This window comes from Talpa europaea (assembly GCF_964194135.1).
Source record: "Talpa europaea genome assembly, chromosome: 14".
Taxonomy (NCBI): Eukaryota; Metazoa; Chordata; class Mammalia; order Eulipotyphla; family Talpidae; genus Talpa; species Talpa europaea.
In genome coordinates, this window is record NC_140082.1 from 75,172,558 (window position 1) to 75,187,770 (window position 15,213).

Genomic DNA, 15,213 nt, shown 5'->3' on the forward strand with positions numbered 1-15,213 from the left:
TGCAAACTGACAGAAATAACAGGAGATGTGAAATAATGCAACAATACTAAAAACAGATGTTGGTGTAAAATTCCAGGACCATTTATTTGCTCATAACATAGAACTTTTCGTATTCTCTTAAAATACCTAGAACCGTGAAACATTTAGAGAAGATGAAGTAGGAAATTTATGGGATGGGGGCTTAAAGAGGTGGGAAGATGAGAGACTTTCAGAAGTGAAAAATGCACCTTAATCCATGTTATCTTTTCTCAATAGTCCTACATCATCCTTTTTCTCATTCTCATTTTCTTTTAATTTATTCTAGTGATAACGCCAAATAGACAAGTTATAGGTCAGAGTTATGATGACTTCTGGATAAGAAAGGAAATAATAAGAACAAGAACAATTGTTCTTAGGCACAATAACTTTGGTGCCCAAGAAAGTGATAAATATTTTCCCCCTAATCCTTACCAAGAAATAACTTACCCAAACATCCTGGCTTTGGAGAAATAAGAGTTGCATTTTAGGCTATATTCATTGTAATATAAATCTGAATCTGATTCAAAAATCAGAGTAGTGGTTATTAAATTTTTTCTTAAAGAAGGAGCCACGAGGTTACTAGAAGCAACACGAAGTACCACTTTCTTTAAAAGTCACATTAATATTCCTGCAATGAATTTTTTATTTCCTTGATTCCTGGGAATGATCCAAAAGCCACCACAAAATAATAGGACCTCTCATTTGACTACAACATCTGCTTAAAAAGTAAAAATAAACAACAAGATTTGATTAATCTGTATTCTTATTAACAAACTTACATGATTTTCTGTTGGAAATTTTCAGTGGCTGAGCTAGTATTTCTGGCCGTCTCAATGCCAATCTCCTGAGGGAAAATAAGGTCAATAAGCCTTTGAATTATCAGTACAGGTCCAAGATTAATATAACTACAAAGAATTAAAAAGTTTTAAGGAAAAAACTGAAAATTTGCGGAGAAATGAATACAACAAAATCAATTCAAATTAAGAAATAAACCCTCTACTTTCCAATTTTTTTAAGTTATCTCACTCCAAGATCTCTCTTCTTTTTTTGTTGTTCAAATCAATACAGTTTCAAATATTACCAAGCTATTTTCCATTTGCTTTATAACAAAAACTTACAGGCCTACTGCTGTTATATTATTTTGGATCATTATTCATACTTAGGCCAAAACCAAAATCCACGCTGAGGGATCAAGGATCGGAAGGCAAAGTTTCAGCGCTTATTTTATCACAGCAATGCTGGGATGACATTTTGCAGAGAACGAAAGGTCAGCTGAAGAACGGCCACGCTGACGAGCCAGCAGCTCACCTTTCCTGGAAATGCTTGGAGGGAATCAAGCCTGCCCGGGGATTGGCATCACCTTCATGCTTCGCTTGCCACCAGGTTGCATCATCTTGGCACATTATCTGAAGAATATCTCCCTTTTTGAAAGAAAGTCCAGCTTCCTTACATGGAATTGCTTTATCCTCATTAGGGTCGTAGTCAAAGAGGGCTTTGATAAACACCTAAAAGGAGGTTTCATTTAGAATAAATATGAAAAATAAGTGTGAAACGGCCCACATCCTTCCAACTCTGATTTAAGAGCTAATAATTTTTAAAAATAGACTATTCATCCTGTTGTGTTTAAAGAGGATAGATGGAAAAACATCAGCACCCCCACAAAGGTTTTTAAGCAATGATTACCTTTCCTTCTTTAGATGGTGTTTCCTCTTTGATGCTGGGTATAATCTTAAACGTAATTGCTCCCTGAGACTGCGCCTGATATCAAAGGAAAGAAAGACTTAGGATTTCTAGAGCCAAGGAGAAAGAAGAGAAAATAGGTAGAAAACCAAAACATCTGAAAATTTACAAGCCTGGGGTTTCTACTCTTAGATAGACCAAACGGAGGAAACTGTTTTTGTAGAAATTCCTGTAATTTGAGAAAGCACTAAAGTCTGTCAAATAAGTTAAAAACCTTTAACCACTAAATCCACTTTTACCTCTGATCTATTTCTGAAATGCCAATAAATACATTACCATCCATGTCCAGTTACTTCAAAATAGAAGCGTGAAGATGCACAGTGCCTAAAACACAGACATGTTAAATGGCGAGGACGGATAACAAACAAGGTACAGGGGAGACCACACTCAGGGTCCAGCAAGAGGCCGCGCAGCCACACACCAGCCTCACCCCCTCCACATAGTCACAAGTAAACTGCAGCAAATAAACCCCTGAAAGATAAGTGACAACCACAGCAAGCAACGGAGCAAAGGCTCAGCACAAATGGGCAGGAAAAAGCTTGACTAAACTGTGTTTGCAGTCATAGCCGGGCAGACAACTCAAGACAAGGAGGGAGGACAGCTGCGGTTAGCAAGCCCCGCCCCCACCCCGGCCCCCACCACTCCCACCCCGGCCCCCACCACTCCCACCCCCGCCCCAGCTGTGCTTGTTCACCCAGGGGTAAGAACACACATCAGGGACTTTGGAGACCCAGCCCTGTGTTGGCTAAGGGAGGGCACAGAGCTGGTGTCCAGGGCTCTAGGTGCACTCTTGGAAAACTAAAAGAGGAGTAAGAGGGCAGATCACTGGCTGATCCTGAGGCTCCCAATACAAAGAGCTGAAGCATGAACCGGCCAGGGGAGAACCACAGGGATCATCTGGGTCTTCTCAGACAAGGCTATTGTTTGAGGCTGTGATATTCAAAACACCTGCCCTCCCCCCACCAAAACAGGACAAATGAACCCTTTCATTAGCCAGAGTTAAGCATCTAGATCTTAACAACAGGAGCAAGCACCCCAGGGTGAGGCTCTGTACTGAAAAACAGAACAACTCCGGGCTTGCTGTCCCGTCTCAACTACAGTCCACACTCAGTGCTACATCCAGTGCTTGAACACAGCCTAGGGGCTGAGGCTGGCGCGAGGTGACAGGCAGACTGGGGAGCTGGTCTGGAGAAGGCTCCCCACCACACAACTCCACTACCCACTGCACAAGCAGGAAAGCTGCATCCCACACTCACTGCAGGGGGCCCTTCAGCGCCCTACTGTCCCAGTTCCTTTCCACCTGTCGTCCCTTCCTGGGACCAGTTCTCCAGCTACCAGGCAGGTGAAAAGGCTGCACTCTGAAAGCTTATCCCTGCCACAACCTGTAAGAGCTGAAAATGAAAGACAAAAGATCATCTCAAGTATTGGAGCAAAAAACCCCTGAGAGAAGCCTCAGTCCAACAGAACTGCAGAATATCCCTGAAGAGGAGCTCAAGATCACAGCTAGAGCAACACCTCCTGAATTATAAAAACCACCACAAACAATGGATGCTGTAAAACAGCAGCAGAATAAAGACCCAAGAAAATGAGACTGTTACAATCATCCTATGACATTTAAGTATAAGGAGCCATGTTTTTAGGGACTAAATCCCTATACTGGCATATAAACGATTCATTATGTATTCATTATTTTATAATGCTCAGCTGAAAAATAATAAGGAATACTTATCTCTATTGAAGACTGGCTAATGAATAAAATACCAAATGTAATAGATTGATTAGAAGATCAAGAGAGTGAGGAATTAAAACAGGCACCACCACCGGGCACAATTCTTTGATGACTATGTCAGACAAGGCTAGGTCTCCCTTTGATCCAGTCTCTGCCATTCTCTATTTCTCTCTCTTTTCAGCATTTATCATACCCATATCTAGATATTTATGTGCATTATTTAATGTCTTTTACCCCTGCAAAATTGTAAGCTCCATAAAAGCACTAAATACCTGTCATTTATTGAAGAGGAATGAGGATGGAAGCAAGAGGGAACAAGGAGGAGGACAGGCAGATGGACAGGAAGCAGAAGATGAAGGAGAAAGGAAAGAATGGACCCGTTTCTGAGGCTCACTGTCAGTGGTGCGATGGTGAACCCAGAGAGCATTTTTGTAAAATAGGTCCTGATTTGGACTGCTTGATAATCGCCAAGGTAGAAGCACTTCCACTACAGCTGACACCAGTTTCCCAGTGTAACATCACTGAAGGCCAAGCTGGGAAGAGCTGCATAGAGTCAACTCTTGGGAGCATAAGGAGGCCGCTCCAGTACAGCACAGCTTCAAGTGAAATGGGGTCGTTACAGTGTAAATATCAGAATTTTATAAAGGACTTGTTTATTTCAAAATGGCATTATTGTTGCTATTGCTTACTGTCAAAGAAATTCACAGATTTTAGTAAGAATTCACAAAACACTTAATTCCATAGACAGAGCAGAAGTCTTCCCTATAATCTTTTTTTTAAAGATTTATTTTTATTTATACAAGCACTGGGTACAGTCAGAAGCGTGGGAGGGTGAGAGAATTCACCAGAGCCAGAGCGGGGAGCAGAGCGACCGAAGTACACGGCTGAGGGGAGCAGCGGAGGGCAGGAGACGTCTGCGCGCCATGTGGGACCCTCCTCCAGTGGCCGGGGAGCAGCCGGGGATCGAACCGGCGCTGCAGAGGCTGCAGGCAGCTTGGCAACCCAGCACTCAACCGCTGCGCCACCGGGGAGGCCCATTCGCTATAATCTTTTTGCATTCTTTGTGTGTGTGTGCGCGCGCACGCGCGCGCGCAGTTTTTTAAAATGTATATAAAGTTCTCTCAATAGTGTCATTAAGAGCTCAATCATGTAGCAATTATTAGTGTTGCTGTTATTAAGGGGCACAGTCTATCAGTCATTGCATTACAGTAACCCATCATGTGAATGACTGATTATTTAGTCAAGGAAAACTTGTTGACAGATTCTAAATACTTTAAAATATTTGTTCACACACATTAGGCAAATTATTTCCTTAAAATTAATTTCCAACAATTGAGTTTCTTAATGAAGGAGTATGCAAATTTAAAACTTTCATAGTTTAACAGGCATCTCAAAGTTTCTACTAATTTATCTTGCTATAAAAACTATATAAAAATATCTACTTCCCTTACTCTGACACACTCTAGGCAGTATCAAACCTGCAAATCCCAATTTCTTTTATACATCATAATTTCTTTTGTCAATTGTATATATGCTTTGGCAATTTTTCTGTAAATGATTTTTTCTTATTAGTTTATATTAACTCTGTATATTAAAATACTGGCCTTCTGGGCCTCCCTGGTGGTGCAAGGGGTTAAGATGCAACCCGTGAAGCTGTCCGCAGCCTCTGCAGTGCCCGTTTGATCCCTGGCCAGCCAGGGAGCAACCCACATGGCATGGCAGACCTCTCCTGTCTCCCCTGCTGCTCTCCTCAGCAGTATATTTTGGTCCTTCTGCCTGTTCTGCTCCCCACTCTGTCTCTGGTGAATCTTCTCATCCCTCACACCTCTGGCCTGTACCCCATAAATAAATAAATAAATAAATAAATAAATAAATAAATAAATAAATAAATAAATCTTTAAAAATAAAATAAAATACTGGCTTTCTGTTACATGTATTAAAATATTTTTCCTACAATCTCACTTGTCTTTCAGGTTTATATACAGCATCTTTTTTTCTGTATAGAAACTCTATTTTAGTAGTCACATCAGTTATTTTTCTATTTGTATTTCACATTAAAGTTAAAAACTATTTCTCCACCCTATAGTTTTAAAAACTGTTTTATTATACTACATTTTGTGATTTTTTTTTTACACTTAAATACATGTTGTGATTTATTTTTGTGTGTGTTGTGAAATAGGGATTAACTATTTTCTTCTCACAGATTCACCTACTAATCTGACATATTTTTAAAATGATTTTATCAGTTTCTCACTAATTAAAAATGCCATCTTAATCAAATACTAAATTTTCACATAGACGGAGGTCTGTTTTGAGATAGTCAACTCATTTTATTTCTGCAGGTTTATAACATGTTTTCACATGTAACAGTGCAGGCTCCATTCATTTACCCTTGCAAATGAACTTGAGAATATTATCAAATTATATAATAATTCCATTCAATTTTAGGTTTCATAAGACATCTGAATTAATTTTACTACTTTGTATACTTAGAAATCATAGCTAATAGTCTAGCTATGTCGAGAGCAAGACAAAGATAAATGTATCACCAACTGAGTAGATGCATCTATTAAGTACCTACCTGATCTGGGACAGATCCCCTAATAAATTGTTCAAATAAATTGCATTTAATCCTCAGAACATTCCAGGATATATTTCTTCTCACTTTGTAAATAAAAACAATGATGCCAGAAAGAGAGGAAGACATTTTCCAATAACATATAGGGATTAAGTAATAGAGCTCTGATTAGAACCTTAGACCACTAAAATCAAATCCTTTATTCATAACTAAGTTTAAATACAGTCACTCAATGTAATTTCTATGCAATTGAAAATAAATTTTCAACTTACCAAAATCTGGATTATTTCCTCTGGCCTTTTATCCTCAACTGGTATCCCATTCACTTCTCTTAGTTCATCACCAACGTGAATAAGACCTGAGAAATAACAAATTTGGTGTCTTAGCAGTGTTAGCTACCAAAAAATGCTGTCATCTGCAAGCTTTTCTATACTAAAAGCATTGTTCAGTTCCTGTAGTACCTGTGTGGATTGGAAAAGAGACTTTCACACTTCTCAGGCTTCAGATTATCTGTCTCTATGACAGCAGTGAATCAAGACTACAACATAACAATGTTAGCAAAGAAATGACAACAGAATATTGCTCTCTCTAGAAATGCACACTATTTTCATGCTATAAAATAATTTTATTTTTTTAAATATTGCATAATTTTAATTAGTACTTTTCAATTGAGAAACTCCGAAACATGTCATAATAGAACTCTGGAAATCTATGTAAACTAAGAACATAAAGTAGAGCAAGCTTCATTTATCATTTATCTAAATAGGTCTCCACCTTTCAAAACAGAAAAACCCATTACTTGCTTTGCTGTATTACATCCAAAGACTGTTCTCCTCTTAATCGTATATTGGAAATGTTAACCATTAAGCAGGCTATGACGCAGCTACACTCATTAAACACTGAAACTCTCACCACTTCTGTCTGCAGCTCCTCCTCTCATGATTCGAGCCACGATGATGGCCCCGCTCTGCTCATCTCTCTTAATGGTGGCTCCCTTTAAAAAAGAAATCAAAAAAGCTCTTGTGGGTAAACGTATATATTGAGAGGTAGTGGGGTAAGGGGACAGAAATAGACATTCATTTGGAAGACGTGAAATAAAAACTACAAAATAGTACAGGACTGCTGTTGGAGGAATCAACATTACACCATTTTGTCTCACAAGAACCCATTACAAGATACAGAATTTTCTACCTTATACCCTATCTAATGTTTTTATTTGTTTATATTTTTACATCAATGTTCTTTTTTCTTCATCTAATGTTTTCAATACAGTCTAAATTTTTTTTTTAAATCTTTCACCTCTTCACACTATGGGTAGTACAAGTATATTCTTTCCATTGTAAATTCTTATATTTGAATATTATTTGTTTTTTACCCTTTCAAAGCCTTTTCTTAATTTATTTCATCAGAACATACACAATGAAGAAGAAAGACTGTATATGTGGTTAAGTGAATAGAGAAAGATTATAAACTTTAGTTCAGTGGTATGTTATACTATAATAGTAAGGGAATGCAATGATAATAAAGAAAATTGAAACTCCAAAATTATACTCCCTACCCAAGGCTAAGACAAAATAATGGAAGAAAGATAGCTACTTCAGGTTTTTATGTACTAGGATTATACCCAGAACAAAAAAACTAACACTATACCTAGGACAAAAAAAAAATTAACATTTTGGCATAAAGTTAGGAAACAATAACAAACAGAATGCAAAAACTGGTTTATTAATGTTCAGCAGCAAATTAACTGAACGCTGTTTGGTAAGAATGTCAGGCACAAATGTTAACTTTGAATGCCTGTTCATGATTTTTCTTCCAAGAAACTGGCATTGGTTTGGAAAACTAAGATGCAGATTAGGTGGGCACACAACTCCTTCAAACTGTGAGCAATAATTTATCATGGTTTTGGTCACAAAATTCTGTGGTGGTTTACAACACAGAATGAGGTAAGTGGAACAAGACTTTCTCCACCATGGGTCATACTCCTTTTTAGTACAGGATCATGCAGTGTGTTGTGCATAACACTAGTCCCTTTGATTTTATTCTGTGATTCAGTGAAGTTAATGAATGGTCACCAAGACCTACCACGTGCCAGGTTCTGATCTAAGGGCTTGTGAGGCAATGATGAAAACAAACAAACAAAAAAAACCAAAGATTTCTGCCTCCTTAAGGGACATACATTCTAACAGGAGTCAAACAATAAGCAAAAGATTCCACAATTAGATTATTTGTAGGTATTGTAAGGACTCTAGATTTTACTCTGAAAAGGAAAACCTGCAGGGTTCTGAAGCAGGAGTGATAGAATCTAAAAGGAACACTCTACCTGTGTTGAGAAAAGAGCCAACAAAGGCAAGGGCCAAAGCAAGGAAACAAAGAGGAGGATGTTACAATAATCCCAGGGAAGAAGATGGAGGTTTCCATCTTACTGGCAGGAACAGTGGTAAAGACAAGTGTCTGGATATATCAATGGTTGAGCCAAAGGATTTCCCAATGGATTAGAAATGGAATGTGAAAGAGCAGTATCAAAGACTGACTCCATGGTTTTTGGCTGAGTAACTGAAGGATGGGATTGTCATCAAGTAAGTGGAAGAATCCTATGGGTAGACCAGATTTGGGGACACAGATCAGTTTACTTCTGCACATGTCAAGATTGAGATGTCTATTAGACATGCAAATGGAGATATCAAGTAGACAGATAAACATAAAAATTTAAAGATCAGAAGAAAGTTCTGGAAGAAAAATAGCCCTGGGAATCAGTGACACACAGATGGTTTTTAAAGTCAAGAACTGGGTGAAATCAGTTCCAAATGAAGGAAAAAAAAAAACCACTTTAACATTTATGGGTATTTTGTCATAGATATGCACTCTCAAGTAGACCACGCTTGCTAATTGCTGATTTGATAGCTCCTAGAGGATCAACACCGACCTGAGGAAAGACATCTCACTGTCTATATAATACTAACACTTGACTTAGCCTTATTTTTTGATGCCTTCATTCTTGAGGATTTCTACTTCCCTGCTTCCCAAACTCCTATTAGCACAAATCTCTAAATGTATTCCTAATGCAATGTGCTTGAATAAAAATAACATCAAAATTCATGCTATGAGTGAGACCATCTGGTATTTTTCTTTTTCTTTCTGGCTTATTTCGCTGAGCATAATCCCTTCCAGTTCCATCCATGTGCTGCAAACTGCATGACCTTATCTTTTTTGATTGCTGAGTAATATTTCATTAAACCAGAGACACAATACGGGGGGGTGGGCAGTGAGGAGAGAGTAGGATGAAAACAAGGGGGGGTGGGAATTGTATGGGGACTATAACCATGATGAAAATGCATACATTGTGCATAAATGAAAAATGATGTAAAAAATATATAAAATCAAAAAAAATCAAACTCAATAAAATAGTTTATGTGATACTACAGGAAAGTTAACAGTCCTATGACAGTCTACAAATGCAAAATGAATTTAATTGAATGTTTTAAAACTTACCTATTTTCTTGCATACTTAAGTTGAATTTATTTTATGTTAATTTTGACAAAGAAAGTGCAGTACAGAAAACTTCAGCTTAAGGTAATTACTATTTATAGCCATTTTATTTGCTTCAGTTTTTTTTTTCTAAATCATATTCTATTAGATGTAAATGTTCCATTCATTTTAACTTTTGAGGACACAGAGGAAGCATATTTTAGAGAAGAATAAATGGTATGTGCTCATTAAATTTGTCCTTATCACAATATCTACTCAGATTTTCACATTAATTATAGACCAAAACTTACCAGTGGTTCTCTATTTTTGACCAGACGGATGATCTTTACTGAGTCCTCCTCCTCATCAATATCATCAGGCATAGGAGGCAGCACAGGGTCGTAACTCTTCTGAGCCACAGTGTCATGTACAGAGAGCAAAGCCTGACAGAGCCAAAAGTTAGGGACAAAGTATTAATAAATATGAAACGCAAAGACATCGACCTATAAAGAGAATCAGAGTGGGGTTATAATATACATCTGTTGGGCCTCCCCGGTGGCGCAGCGGTTGAGCGCTGGGTTGCGCAGCTGCCCGCAGCCTCTGCAGCGCTGGTTCGATTCCCGGCTGCTCCCCGGCCACCGGAGGAGGGTCCCACATGGTGCGCAGACCTTCCTGCCGCCCGCTGCTCCCCTCAGCAGTGTACTTCAGTCCTTCTGCCTGCTCTGCTCCCTGCTCTGGCTCTGGTGAATTCTCTCACCCTCCCGCACTTCTAACTGTACCCAGTGCTTGTATAAACAAATAAACGAACAAATAAATAAAAATAAATAAATCCAAAAAAATAAAAATAATATACCTCTGTTATATCTTGACATAATGTGGTAAGAAGGCCACTACGTGAAAAGGGGTCACTTTCAAACAGGGAGTGTGCAGAACAATAGGACACTCTATTTGGCTGCCGCCCCAAGCCCCAGTGCCATTAATGTATGACAGGAGTCAGCATACAATGTCCTCTAACCTTATATTCTCTGGTCCATCCTTAGGAGGATGGCTGTTGTGGGCAGGTGTGTATCTGTCTGTGTTAGGGGTGGGGACAGGAAGAGTATGTGTTACTTTTGAGAGGGAGGAATGAGACCATAGTGCAAGGCCAAGGTGACAGTCTGAGAATACCACACAGGTTACACAATCCACACAACTTTCATTCTTTTTTCTCATTTCTAAATTTTGTGTGCAATACAATAGATGACTAACCTGTATGAAGTAATAAAAGAATTTCTAGTCATGACTGATTTGGTGGTAAAACACCACAAAACATGGTCATACTGGTCTTAGGGACCAAAAATAAGGAAAACATGGGCACCCTGACATGCAGCAAGCAAGCTGCAGACTTTCAACTAACCGTTCCCTCCTCAGTGACGTCGTGACCCAAGAGTCACACAAGCAAGAAACCTGGAGATATCCTTGAAGTTTCTCTTCTCACGTATACTCCCAACAGCCAATACCTGGCCTGGTAAATCTACAAAAGATACCTTTAAATTCTGTACCTTGATGAAGGGCTGCTGAACTCAGCCACCTGCTTTTTGTAAGTGAGGTTTTACTGTGACACAGACTTGCTCTTTCATTTATGTATTGTCTATGGCTGTCATCCTACAGTCACAAGACAGAGCAGCAGAACACTGTTCACATAAAAATTTGTTAGATCATTAATGTCGTCATGTTTTGCCTGGACCATCACAACAGCTTCCAAATGGTGCCACTGTGTCCGCCGTTGGTCCATTTTCAAACTTATGATTCACAATATAGACACAGTGATTACTTTAGAATTTTATCACCTAATTAGCCTACCAATATCTCCTGTAAAGCTGTTCACTGGCCTTGGATGAAGATCAAACTCTTCTACATATCCTAAACATCTCACATGCCTCTAAAACCTTTACTACTCTCCTCATCACTCAGCGAAAACTACTCTTTCTCATATAGAGACCTGGCCAAAATAGCCACTATAAAGGTAAATCCCACAGTTATTTGATTTCATAATACCTCCTTCTTTGTCTTTATATATGTTCACAACATATAACCATCTATGCACTTTATGCTTTTATGTTTAACAGGTGTTATCCACTGAAACAGAAGCTCTAAGACGAGAAAGAAATGATGTCTATATTAAAAATCAAATCCTTTCCCTATCTCACATATATGTAGAGAAAAACAATTCATAAAAGTACAGCATGATGACTCTGCAAAACAGAATACTCCCTGCAATGAGCAGTAAATGAGACCTAGAGATCTAATGCACAGTATAATGAATATAGGCAATATTGAATTATAATTCTCAAATATGCTGAGATTTTAACTTATTATTCAAACCATTAAAAAAATAATTATGTAACATGATAGGAGTACTGTAACATTACAATGGTGATCTTATTACAATATGCAAATGTATCAAATTAACATGTTGTGTACCTTAAAATTACACATTGTATAAAAAAAATACTTCAGTTAAGATGTGGTATATATACACAATGGAAAGCTATTCAGCAATCAAAAAAAGATAAACTTATGCCATTTGCAGCAACTTGGATGGAGCTCGCAGGGATCATGCTCAGAGAAATAAACCAGAAGGAAAAAAAAAATATCAAATGGATAGGCGGAATATAGGGGAACCAAATAAGGGATCAGGAAAAACAACAACAACAACAACAAAAAAACAAAATTAGCACACAACCATAAATCAAAGACATTCTGCAAGGACTATGGTGATGATTCATGGGTGAATTGGGGGTGGGAATTTTATGGGGACTATACAATGGTATAAAAGATAAATATAAAAATAAATTTAAAAAATAATTTACCTAACACAAGTACAAAAAAAATACTTCAGTTAAAAATAATATATCCATGTAAACATGGCCAAAAATATATACTGCGTTAACAAAACCCCAGAACCCCAAAAGTATGCAACTTCTCTCTCACCTGCCAAGGTGATAGTTTACCTCTATTTGAAAATCACATGAATAGAATTATAAGCACATGTTCACTAATTCCCTGACGTTAAGTTAGTGAGATTCATTTATGCCGTAACTGGTAGCAGCAGTCACGCATTTTTCATAGTAATGTGTATTCCAGCATTGGATTATTTCAGTTTCTTTACCCATATCTTCAAGTAGTCTTTACTAAGCTTTCAGCTCTTGGCTATCATCAGTAATGGTGCTATAAATATTTCACTTCTCTTGATGTACCTATATATCCATTTTGAATAACTATATTTAAGATTAAAATGACTAGGTCATGGGTTATAAGAATTTTAACATTAGCAGAGACAATTACCTTTCTTTTTTGCGTTTTTTTTTTAACCTGAGGTAACATTGGTTTACAAAACTGTATGTGATTCAGAATTATAGGTTCACACACCTCTCAGAGATAGCTTACCACACCACACCCATCATCAAAGCACCCCTAATCCTTCAGCATATCCATGGGGCCACTTCCCATTGTGAATGGCAGTAACCCCTGCCCCTCCTATAGCCTCAATTCTACAGTCAGATTTTTAGGGCTTGTACTCATTTGGTTTGTCTGTCACTCGGTTTTGATTCTCTATATTGCATATATGAAAGAGACCATCCAGTATCTGTCTTTCTCATTCTGACATACTGCACCTAACATAATTCTCTGCAGGTCCATCCATGTTCTAGCAAATGGCAAGATTCATTTTTGGTTTTTTTTGTATAGCTAAATGGTATCTCATTCCATTCCATTCCACATCTTCTTAATTCGCTGATAAGTTTTGGGCATTTAGGTTAGTTCCATACTTGATTACTTTCAACTTCGCTATTATAAACAGGGCTGCAGTGCATATATCCCTTCAAATGAGTGTTTTCACATGAACAGGAAGATACATTCAACATTCTTTGTCTTAAACTTTTGGTATTTTCATGACTATTGTCTTGGTGTCAGTCTCATTGCAGTTGGATAACCAAGTGTTCTTTTAGCTTCAATGATTTGTATTTCCAATGAAAAAGAAAAAATTTTAAATCATCCAAACAAAAAAGCACCTATTTTTAAAAAAGTAAAATAACAACACTTTCCATTTAGAAGCCATGTTTCTATAAGACAACAGAGCCACAAGAAAAGAGAGCAACACCTTTAATATTCTGTCAACCTAAAATTGTATGCCTAGGTAAAAAATACCTTTTAGAAATGAAGGGATAGTGAAGCTGTGTATTTTTTGTTTGTTTTGTTTTTTGGGGTTTATTTATTAAATTTATTTATTTATTTATTTAAAATAAATTTTATTTTTATATTCCCCATAAAATTGCAGCCCCCTTATTTTGACCCCAATCCCTCCCCTCCCCACCCCCTACCCCCCTTAGAGTGTCTCTGGTTCATAGTTGTTTGTTGATTTTGATTTTCACTTTCTTATAGTTACTCATTTTCCTGGTCCCTTATTTAAGTTTTCTAGATTCCTGCTATGAGTGAGACCATCCGGTATTTTTCTTTTTCTTTCTGGCTTATTTTGCTGAGCATGATCCCTTCCAGCGCCATCCATGTTGCTGCAAATTGCATGTGTTTATCTTTTTTGAATGCTGAGTAATATTCCATGGTGTATATGTACCACATCTTCTTGATCCAGTCATCTATTTGGGGGCATTTGGGTTGTTTCCAAAGCTTAGCTATTGTAAACAGTGCTGCTATAAACATAGGGGTGCAGGTGCTCTTTGGAATTGATGTTTCTGTGTCCTTTGGGTAAATACCTAGGAGTGGAATTGCTGGATCATATGGAAGCTCTATGTTTAGTAGGTCCAGAAATCTCCACATGAAGCTGTGTATTATTAAAGACATACAAAAGCTGTAAAGGTTTATTACCAGCTGACTTGGATTAGAAAAAAAAAGTATTTTAAGAAGTCTTTCAGAAAGTGGTCATAACAGCAGATGGGAATATGGATTGATATGGAGGTATGAAGAATACCAGATGTGTTCCACAATCTGCATACTTATGGTAACTAATTATTATAATTGATAGGTAGTATTAATAAGACCAGCTATGTATTTTCCCTCCTTAACTTTGTACTCATTCCCATGTTTGGATTCCAAAATACACTTGTAAGATTTATAGATAGCAAGGTTATCATTCTTTTTTTCTTTTCTTTGTTTTAAGATTTATTTGTTTATTTATTTATACAAGCACTGGGTACAGTCAGAAGCGTGGGAGAGTGAGAGGATTCACCAGAGCCAGAGCGGGGAGCAGAGCAGGCAGAACGACCTAATTATACTGCTGAAGGGAGCAGTGGGTGGCAGGAGAGGTCTGCGACCCATGCAGGACCCTCCTCTGGTGGCCAGGGAGCATCGGGGATCAAACCAGCACAGCTGAGGCTGTGGGCAGCTTTGCAACCCAGGGCTCAACCGCTACACCACGGGGGAGGCCCAAGGTTATCATTCTTAACAGCTCTGCTTTACAAGTATTTTTGGTTAGCAACATTTTAATTTTAGACAACTAAAAGTAACTTTGTATTCCACTTTCCTGTATTGGCAATTGTGACTTTGCTGTTCAATAAACAGATTTTCTTTTCAAAAAGGAAACAACGTAAAATAAAATTGCTTCCAATAGTGATAACCTCCAATCACAACTGATGGGTTTACCTGTTGCTCAGAAAATCTGTAGGAAATTGAACACTAAGCCTG

General features: G+C 37.9%; 1 protein-coding gene across 1 annotated transcript in view; it reads right to left on the bottom strand.

The window, feature by feature from the left end:
- Window positions 1-15,213, bottom strand: part of MPP7 (MAGUK p55 scaffold protein 7) — a gene marked incomplete at its 5' end in the record, with an annotated part of 111,396 nt that overhangs the window by 43,181 nt on the left and 53,002 nt on the right. Inside the window, 6 exons of the mRNA XM_084253300.1 lie at window positions 798-862; window positions 1,327-1,523; window positions 1,702-1,776; window positions 6,338-6,423; window positions 6,978-7,059; window positions 9,846-9,977. Coding sequence (XP_084109426.1) covers window positions 798-862; window positions 1,327-1,523; window positions 1,702-1,776; window positions 6,338-6,423; window positions 6,978-7,059; window positions 9,846-9,977 — 637 coding nt within the window. The remainder of the gene's footprint in view (window positions 1-797; window positions 863-1,326; window positions 1,524-1,701; window positions 1,777-6,337; window positions 6,424-6,977; window positions 7,060-9,845; window positions 9,978-15,213) is intronic.